Source organism: Bufo bufo, chromosome 11 (assembly GCF_905171765.1).
Source record: "Bufo bufo chromosome 11, aBufBuf1.1, whole genome shotgun sequence".
NCBI lineage: Eukaryota > Metazoa > Chordata > Amphibia > Anura > Bufonidae > Bufo > Bufo bufo.
Window position 1 is genome coordinate 99,560,463 of NC_053399.1, and position 10,753 is coordinate 99,571,215.

At 46.1% G+C, this 10,753-nt stretch overlaps 1 protein-coding gene across 2 annotated transcripts in view; it reads left to right on the forward strand.

The window, feature by feature from the left end:
* KCNN3 (potassium calcium-activated channel subfamily N member 3) overlaps positions 1–6,538 on the forward strand; it is a 71,851-nt gene extending 65,313 nt beyond the window's left edge. For both annotated transcript variants that reach the window (XM_040412415.1, XM_040412416.1), the window contains 4 exons: positions 1,779–1,889; positions 4,068–4,195; positions 5,128–5,197; positions 5,981–6,538. In XM_040412415.1, coding sequence (XP_040268349.1) covers positions 1,779–1,889; positions 4,068–4,195; positions 5,128–5,197; positions 5,981–6,268 — 597 coding nt within the window. In that variant the 3' untranslated portion in view covers positions 6,269–6,538. The remainder of the gene's footprint in view (positions 1–1,778; positions 1,890–4,067; positions 4,196–5,127; positions 5,198–5,980) is intronic.
* The last annotated feature ends 4,215 nt before the right edge of the window (positions 6,539–10,753 follow it).

The window sequence follows — 10,753 nt, forward strand, 5'->3', positions numbered from 1 at the left end:
TTGGCCATCACAAGTCTGTTTTAAGACCAATGGTCGTCTATGGTGTTATTCACACGGCAGTTTCTTGTCCGTTTTTCACTGACTGCCCCCATATAATTGAATGGGTCTATTTTTAACGTACATTTCTCAGAAAGACATCAGTGAAATAAACATCCGTTAAAAATGTCCGTTTTTGACGGACGTCTTTTTTCACGCTCGTGTGCATGTAGCCTTATTCTGTACTGATCCTCATTAATTGTTGCGCTGTATAACCGGACGTCTGTATGTCTGAAGCACCACCTGGGACGAGTAGAATTCAGTCCTTCAGAGGGAACATCCTCATGCCGTTACATCCCTCTAATTGGAGGTGGTATAAATTTTGTATGATTTGTCACCCCTCTGATTTCCTGACCTACTTATTGCTTTGCTGCAGAGAATGGAGGGAATTCTGCAGAGATGATCTGATTGTCGGACGTGCACACGAGATGCTCTGCGACCAGGCCTGGGAAGAAATCTCATTATGCTGCTGGCTGCGGACATGCGTTCAGGCGTTCTTCCCTCCATTTAACAATTATGGAGACCGCACAGTATAAAAGCAGGGCCCAGAACGGAGGCCTTCCGCCTCTGCCATAATAAAATAATAATAATGATGATATCCTTTCTTCACGTAGCACCACCATGTTACTGATCCATCAGGCCCCAAAGATTGCAGCGACGTTCTCATCCCAATAAAACTGTTCATCTTGATGGGTTTGCGGAACTCTAACGTATTATAGGATTGGGTGGTGGGTGCAGGTACAGTATACAAATAGATAATAAAGCGGGGGAGGGGCAGATGATTCAGAGACGATATAACATGACAACTTGGCGCTTGACGTTCCCGTAATTAGGAGCACACAAGAATAGAGCTTAATGAGAAGGAGGGGAACCAGACGGAAGCCTTTCAGTGGGTCATAGAAAATACTTGGCAGGTTCAGACAGAAGCAGCCAGTACGGCGCTCAGAGGCGATCAGGCTCATCATGAGTGTTCCCCATACAACGCCAAAACACAATCAGTTCATGACATCACCTCGGACCAGGACAAAGACCAACTGTTGTGTCTCTTTCTACTTCCCATGGGAAAGTTACCGTAGAAATGACCACCACCAACAGCCGGCATCCACTCAAAGGAATCTGGATATACCACCAAATCAGAATGCCCCCCCCCTTCCTGCTGGTCTGTATTGTCCACCATTCCCACCTTGCCCCCTTCAAACCCTCTACCAAATTTTGGAATTTGCGGGCTCCCAAGTCTACTGTATGAAGCAGGTCCACGGTTTGATTGACTGATCCTGCCTTCCTGGTAATCGAGTGCCGGCTGCCGCTCCCATATGGTCGGGCAGAAGACCCGATCTTGTGGCGTCAGGGTCTTTGCTGAAGTGACTCTCTCTCGTCCAGTTGTAATAAGAATCCTTATGTGAGTCCGGTGGAATGTCGCACATCACCCCATACGTAATTCACAGCCGGTGTTTCTGACAACTGCTGACAATATGACATATCGTATTTCTTGGTCTGTTAATATGGTTGGGGGAGAGGGACCGAATGGGCTTCTGTAATTGAAAGAAGCAGCCAAATCTCAGTCCGAGCAGCTGTAAGGGCGAGACAATGAAGTGTTATAGAGCGGGGCTCCCCCGGGACCTGGAACCTGCTGTTCTCCCTGTCAGTAAAAGCTGAAAATTGGGTGGGTTGGTCTGAGCTCAGCCGGGGAGAAAAATGGTGAATGCATTAAAGAGGTCTCCTATCCGATTGTCCCCCTGCAGGGTGCTGGTTGTACTGCCTTAGTGGTGGCTGTGGTCGCTCGAAAGCTGGAGCTTACCAAAGCTGAAAAGCACGTCCACAACTTCATGATGGATACACAGCTAACAAAACGGGTAAGCAAGCTACAAATAGCCAAAATAGAGGGGTTATTGTGTGCAGCAGGACTGACACAATCATCAATGGACGCCCAACACCAAAACCAAATTGTCAATGAATTTTGGACCTCTTAGTTTTTCCAGGGACTTTGAGCTCCAAAATGCATCAGTAATTCAGTACAGATATTATTATGGATTTATTGTCACACATTTGTATGGAGCAGGCACGCTTGTTGACCTTCTATACAAATGTCTGGTCATGGTTGTGGTGGTACCCCAGAAGAGTACCAGGTAATGATGGCTGCCTCACATTCTCACGAATCAATGAAGCCCTGGTCTACACATTCAGGTGTCAGGACTTATTTGCAGGCCACATGCAAATGAACGATTCTGCATGTGAAACCTAAAGTGGAGTCCTCTGATGCTCTGAGATAAGCTAGGGATGGCTCCGGGCTATGTGACACAGCAATAAAGAAGCATCATTAAAGAGATCATCACAAAAACAGAAAGAAAACGTATTGCCTAGAAAAGAGTAACATATCCAAGCATCCATTTCTTCTCCTGTTGTCAGTGCTTTGCTGCGCTCTGCTGGTAGGACCAGAAGAATCTGCTACTCGGGGCCTCAGATACGTAACACAACAGCAGTGCCTCCTGAGATTTCATTTATCTAAATTAACTGTTCGAGGGTCTAATATCAGACTCCACCGGTATGAGCATTGGATATAAGAGAGGCTCCTAACCCCTGTCTTTTTACAGTCATGACGTCCACCATGGTACAGAAGGTTGATGATGATAGAGGGTTAACGAGATGCATGATGAGATGGGTGATGACTTGGTGTAGATGCGATGGATGCTGACATGGTGTGGTGGGGATGGACGAAGATGTGGCATAGATGAGATGGATGATGACATGGTGTACATTAGATGCACAATGATGTGGTGTAGATTAGATGCACAGTGACGTGGTGTAGTTGAGATGGCCGAAGACATGGCATAGATGAGACGGACAATGATGTGGTGTAGATGAGACGGACAATGATGTGTAGTAGATGAGACGGACAATGATGTGGTGTAGATGAGACGGACAATGATGTGGTGTAGATGAGACGGACAATGATGTGGTGTAGATGAGACGGACAATGATGTGGTGTAGATGAGACGGACAATGATGTGGTGTAGATGAGACGGACAATGATGTGGTGTAGATGAGACGGACAATGATGTGGTGTAGATGAGACGGACAATGATGTGGTGTAGATGAGACGGACAATGATGTGGTGTAGATGAGACGGACAATGATGTGGTGTAGATGAGACGGACAATGATGTGGTGTAGATGAGACGGACAATGATGTGGTGTAGATGAGACGGACAATGATGTGTTGTAGATGAGACGGACAATGATGTGGTGTAGATGAGACGGACAATGATGTGGTGTAGATGAGACGGACAATGATGTGGTGTAGATGAGACGGACAATGATGTGGTGTAGATGAGACGGACAATGATGTGGTGTAGATGAGACGGACAATGATGTGGTGTAGATGAGACGGACAATGATGTGGTGTAGATGAGACGGACAATGATGTGTAGTAGATGAGATGGACAATGATGTGTAGTAGATGAGACGGACAATGATGTGGTGTAGATGAGACGGACAATGACGTGGTGTAGATGAGATAGACAATGACATAATATAGAGGAGATGCCCGATGATATGGTCTAGATGAAATGCACCAATAAATGTAGTAGATGAGGTAGAGGATGACATGTTGTAGATGTGACGGATGACTATGTAGTGTAGATGTGACGGATGAAGACATGGCGCATAGATGACATGCACAATGACGAGGTGTAGATGACATGCACAATGAGGTGACGTAGAGGACATACATGATGATGTGGAATAGACGAGACGCTCGATGACATGGCGTACATGACATGCACAATGACATGACGGACTACAATGTGGTGTAGATGTGGCGGACAACGACCGGTGTACAGGAGATATAAAATTACACTGGTCAAATATCATAGATGATGATGTAGCCAAGATAAAATAGAGGATATAAGGCAGGTGAAATGGTTGATCACGGAAATTGCTGCATAGACAAGATTGATCATACATGATGACATGCTGTAGATGAGATGTACACTATTTGCTTATGGTAATGCAGGCCTCTACATATTATTACAGATAAAAAACGCAGCAGCCAACGTCCTCCGGGAAACATGGCTAATTTACAAGCACACAAAGCTACTAAAGAAGATCGACCATGCTAAAGTCCGCAAGCACCAGAGGAAGTTTTTGCAGGCCATTCATCAGTAAGTTGACAATGGACACAAGATTACGGGGAGGGATTAAATTGCCAAAATTTTTATTAAAAACACATTTATGCCTCTGCACTGCAAAACTGTAACACTGCATGTCATGAAGCGGGTGTGGAGACATTGTCACAGAACAGATTTGGCTTTCAGCTACTTCTAAGGGCGTTATCTGACTGGCCTCACCCATCTTCACTTTTAAACCTCCGATATAGGAATCTGTACTCTGTTGCAGGGGAACCACCAGGCCGCTACTTAATGAAGTAGTCTCTGTTCAGAAAAGACCCCGGTGCGCGGTACTAAGGGTGGAGGCAAAATCATAGTAAGGCCTCATTCACACCTCAGTGATTTTGAGCCAAAACCAGGTGCGGCCCTGAACACAGAACAGGTGCAGATCTTTCCCTTACCTTATCTCTGTGGAGGCTCTAATTCTGGTTTTGGCTCACAATCACTGACTAAAACACTGAGGTGTGAATGAGGCTTAAGTGGACAAGTCAAGGTCAGGACAATAGTCAAGCAGCGATCAGATCTATTAAACAGGCAGAGGTCCAGCATAGGAAGTCAGAATGGAATATCGTGCACCTTCACAAGAAGCTAGAACAACAAGTACATAAAGCAGGGGGTGAGCATTCCACCAGCCATGCCTGCTAGAAATAGGGAATGCCGGCAGACCCGGACTGCCGGTGTCACAGTACTTTCCCACCTTATGCCTCCTCTTTATTCCAGAGTAGAGGCTGGTGCCTTGATGTTCCCCCGTTCATCTCATTGCTGATTGTCCTCTTCTTCTTTTCCCATTAACTCTTCCAAGCACAACTAAGTTTTCCCAGGAGCTTCTCATAAATTATTCTGTCTATACAAACATTCACAACCTTTTACCTCAGGTGGATGTTACTGATATCTCCATGATCGATCCCCACTGGTTTGTTTTGCAGATTACGGAGCGTGAAGATGGAGCAACGGAAACTGAGTGACCAAGCCAATACCTTGGTAGATCTCTCCAAAGTAAGTATAGCATATCACTATCAATCTGTTGAGTAGCACTCCCCAGCCAATAGGACACGGGTGGAAGCGTCCATCCAGAGCAAGCTTTATCTTTGGTCATGTAGGAACCACACAAGCGGAAGATGAACAGATCACTAACATGCAGTACACTTGACGAACTTACAAATGTAATGGTTTCTGATGGTCAGGTTGGGGGTATCCATGTGTTAATCTTTGGCCAATGCTAGATTTTAGTTAGGACTGACAACAGAGCTGGTAATACCACAAAGCGCCATTCATTTCTCTTAAGGTTGGTGTAGGCCAGTGGTGGCGAACCTATGGCAAGGGTGCAGGACGTGGCACTCAGAGCCCTCTCTGTGGGCACCCGCACCCTGAAAAAAGTCTATGGTGTACCAATATGCCTTAGACTTTTCCTGCCATTCATCAGCGCAGGGCGCACTATGAACAGCGCAGGCAGCGCACTGAATGTAGGCAGGCTATTATAGCTACATGGAAGATATAATATATGGTACTGTAGTATTCAGGGTAAATTGCTGTGTTGGCACTTTGCAATAAATATGTGGGTTTTGGGTTACAGTTCAGGCACTCGTCCTCTAAAAGCTTTACCATCACTAGTGTAGGCCATACTTTGGAATTTACTTAGGTTGAATGGGTTCGTTCAAGCATTTTCCAGCTCACAATCCACCATGTGGAGATGGCAGATCTCTCACGATGTAAGACTGCATCTTATATCCATTACAATTTTTCACTCTAAATGAATGCTTTTATTTTTATTGCCCACAGATGCAGAGTGTGATGTATGATCTTATAACTGAGCTCAATGACCGCAGTGAGGATCTGGAGAAACAGATTGGGAATCTAGAAGCTAAGCTGGACCAGATCTCTTCGACTTTCAATACTCTTCCTGTCCTGATCGTAGACACCCTGCGACAGCAGCAGCAACACCTTCTTTCTGTGGTACTGGAGTCACGGGCACTGGGAGTGGCTGTTGGGACTTCACAATCGGACAGTCCTATGGGCATAAGTTCGGCATCTTTTCCAACACCACACACCAGCTCCAGTAGCTGCTGACAGGCCAGACTTGTGTTGTGGATGGTAGACCTTCGACTCCTAGAGTAGGATTATTTAGGAGACTTTGGGAATGCTGGCTAACTAAATATCATGTAATCTCAGCTAACCTTGAGTAGGATGTCTTGTAGGAAAGTGAGTTGGCACTCAACATGAGGAACTACTTGAAGGTTGAGACACTATTGCGCACCTTCTCATTCACTGCCAAGTAACCTGCTTAGCGGAGAAGGATCTGTTACAACCCCACTTCCTCCTGCGAATACCTTTCCTGATCTTCCTACTATTGTCCTTTTTCTTCTAACACTGCCCTCCAATGTCCCGGCACTTCCATGGAGGCTAAAGCCAGTGCACGCAATCAGTTCCGAAATCTTGGCCTCATCCTATTCTTACAGACGTCTTTATAAGTGCCTGCACATTGAAGGTCATTACTGTCCAAAGCAAGAGTGCACTCCCTGGTGGTAAGGCCTGCGTAAGGTCTTGCCCTCGAGGTATTAAGTCGATTGCCCAGATGGTTGACATCAGTTGATCTTGCAGAGGAGTCCTTGTGCTTTCACACACTGAATTTCTGTGCTTGGCATGTATATGCTACACTTATATTCAACAAACGAGAGGCAAAAAGGTGGTACCGAGCCGTACCCGATTAGCTTCGGAGTGGTGACGGCAAATAATCAGTTACTCGCTGCGCAACGTACATCTACCTGCGCTACACGTGGGCGCTCACCACTTCTGTATGTATTTTTGCACCAAGACACAACCAAAAAACTAAAAAAAACAATAATAATAATAATGATACTACGACTAGAGACCCAAACAGGTCCAGACGTCGAAGAGATGACGGACGACTGGGGTGTGGTGTGTGAATCACTGTGTATCTCTCTACAGTTGGGCTGTAGACTATGGAAAGTAGCTCAGGAGGCTATGGAGCTACAATCCGCCTTCCCCTCCGTTTACAAAGAAAAATAAAACGCAAAAAGTAATATATATATATATATTTATGCTAAAAACAATCAAAGCCGAGCATCCGCTCCCTCCTCAAACTTCCCTGAAAGCTGATATTTGCATAAATTAGGAAGCTGATAATTCTGTCACTAGGGCACTTTTCTAGTCCAGTGAGGGAACACGTAATGGCGGCATACATGTTTACACTATGTGCCTGACCATATTCATTTAAAGGGAGTCACCAGGACAGAACCCTTTAAATTAGGGCATGAACTAATGAAGATACACCCAGAAAAAGGCTCAGGATGGACTGTGATGATTTGGGGGCATTTACTGGGTGTGTATGCACCACTTTTATTGGTTTGATTTACGAATGGGGCCTGGCTTAATGGAGATTCCCATTGGGTTAATATCCAGTGACATCATCAGTGGCGGTTCAAGTGTCTAGTGAACAAATTGTCTCTACTGAGACTATATCTGGTGACATCATCAGTAATGTTTTGATTAATGGGGTCTGGCTTAATGGCAGATTCCCATTGGGTTAATTTCTAGTGACATCATCTGTGATCTTTTGAGTGTCTAGTGAACCAACTGGTTGGATTTGCTGAGACTATATCTGATGACATCATCTATGACACTGATGTTTCAAGTATCTAGTCACCGCTGATCTCTAGTGATGGATAGGCTGCATTCTCAGTGATGTCACCGCTGATCTCTAGTGATGGATAGGTTGCATTCTCAGTGATGTCACCGCTGATCTCTAGTGATGGATAGGCTGCATTCTCAGTGATGTCACCGCTGATCTCTAGTGATGGATAGGCTGTATTCTCAGTGATGTCACCGCTGATCTCTAATGATGGCTAGGCGGCATTCTCAGTGATGTCACCGCTGATCTCTAGTGATGGATAGGTTGCATTCTCAGTGATGTCACCGCTGATCTCTAGTGATGGATAGGCTGCATTCTCAGTGATGTCACCGCTGATCTCTAGTGATGGATAGGCTGTATTCTCAGTGATGTCACCGCTGATCTCTAATGATGGATAGGCTGCATTCTCAGTGATGTCCACCGCTGATCTCTAGTGATGGACAGGCTGCATTCTCAGTGATGTCACCACTGATCTCTAGTGATGGATAGGCTGCATTCTCAGTGATGTCACCGCTGATCTCTAGTGATGGACAGGCTGCATTCTCAGTGATGTCACCGCTGATCTCTAGTGATGGATAGGCTGCATTCTCAGTGATGTCACCGCTGATCTCTAGTGAATGGATAGGCTGCATTCTCAGTGATCTCACCGCTGATCTCTAGTGATGGATAGGCTCCATTCTCAGTGATGTCACCGCTGATCTCTAGTGATGGACAGGCTGCATTCTCAGTGATGTCACCGCTGATCTCTAGTGATGGATAGGCTGCATTCTCATTGAAGTCACCACTGATCTCTAGTGATGGATAGGCTGCATTCTCAGTGATGTCACCGCTGATCTCTAGTGATGGATAGGCTCCATTCACAGTGATGTCACCGCTGATCTCTAGTGAATGGATAGGCTGCATTCTCAGTGATGTCACCGCTGATCTCTAGTGAATGGATAGGCTGCATTCTCAGTGATGTCACTGCTGATCTCTAGTGATGGATAGGCTGCATTCTCAGTGATGTCACCGCTGATCTCTAGTGATGGATAGGCTGCATTCTCAGTGATGTCACTGCTGATCTCTAGTGATGGATAGGCTGCATTCTCAGTGATGTCACCGCTGATCTCTAGTGATGGATAGGCTGCATTCTCAGTGATGTCACCAGTGATAAAGCAAATATATCCGTTTAACCAACAAACGTACCGAGCAGGTAACAAATGTTCTGTAGATGAGACTGTGGACATGTATGACCCTGCAGACTATCTCAGCAGAGGAGGGGGGCACTTACTAACACTGTGGTACGCTCAGTATAGCCACAGACACTGATTAGACCCTGTGCTGCGTGACATTAGTCACAGATCTCGTTCGCGGCCTCCCTTCTTTTACGCCGATGAATAAAACCGCGTCCGTTCCGATGACTGGTTTGTTGTGGACTCGCCATGCACCCAGTGATTCTCCACATGAAGACTTTCAGTCCTGATGTGCACATTGGGCTGTAGATTCATATATGCGGGCATTGCGCCCCTGTGGGTAGAGGGCTAGATATTAGAGGAGGCTGCCCTGTATGACGTTCCACATCCATCAGTCCGTTTTTAGGGACCAGTTCTGGATGCGATCTTGGTATGTAGCGGGTGACCAGGTGGCACCTAGAAGTGACCGCCCTTTTTACTGGTCATTCATCTGATATTGTACGGAGCCAAAGACATGGTCATGATGGTGAGCGACGAGCAGCCACCAGGCTGTGGTCAAACATAACCTTTATACTCCCCCCTTAATGGAAGGTGTTCCATTATGATTTCTGCTCTTGACCTTTTCTATGGCCCAATAGTGGACCTCTGTCTATGGCAGGTGAAAATTACTTTCCATGCCACTCATGGCGCCACTAGTCCGGTCCTGAGCCCTCTTCCGGGCACCCTAGTTCAGGAAGCAGGTTTCATTTCTAGTGGGCATACTTGAGCGCATATGGAGCTGGACCAGACTGCTTACCTCTCCCCACCGCACCGTCGGGGTGAAATGTTGGGACTGACCCCAGGCTGGAGACTGTGTAGAAATCCGCCATATTTGTCTTGCAGAATGTAGACTGTTCCCACCTCGTCTCCATTGCTCTCCTCGGCCGCGTGCCGATGGTCACTGGTTCATCTCCTTTTATTTTATTATGATATGTATCTTCCTTTAGCGTATTTTTTTATATTTTATAACAAAGATATCCTTATCCGAGCGAGCTATTTTTTACTCTTTTCTATATAGACATAATGCTGGGGTTGCCGGCTCATTCAGGCGCCGCTGCTCTTATCCATGGTAAATAAACTAGAAGATGTTTGCTATGAAATACCTTCTGTTTTTATTGTGTCTGTGTGTGTGTGTGTGTGTGTGTGTGTGACTGCTGCCAGAACAGGGCCACGCCTCCACAATGCCTGGCCACACCCATGTCCGCCAAGGAGCAGCCCAACATTAGATTAGGGCACTGTCCCCTCACAGCTCCCACAGCAGGGTCACCCTCGCTTCTACTTCATTATGACCGGACCCCATAATAATGGCCGCACCATAATGATGTGGCCCCTCTAATAATGGCCGCACCATAAAGATGTGACCCCATAATAATGGCCGCACCATAATGATGGGCCCCTCTAATAATGGCAGCACCATAATGATGTGGCCCCTCTAATAATGGGCCGCACCATAACGATGTGGCCCCTCTAATAATAGCAGCACCATAATGATGTGGCCCCTTAATAATAGCAGCACCATAATGATGTGGCCCCTCTAATAATAGCAGCACCATAATTAAAGGGGCCCTGTAATAATAGTAAGACCATTATGATAGGGCCCCCATAATAGTAGTAGGACCATAAAGACAGGGCCCCATAACAATATACCCGCCACAACCATCTGCGGTGCGTGAATCTGTAAGTTCTTACCTT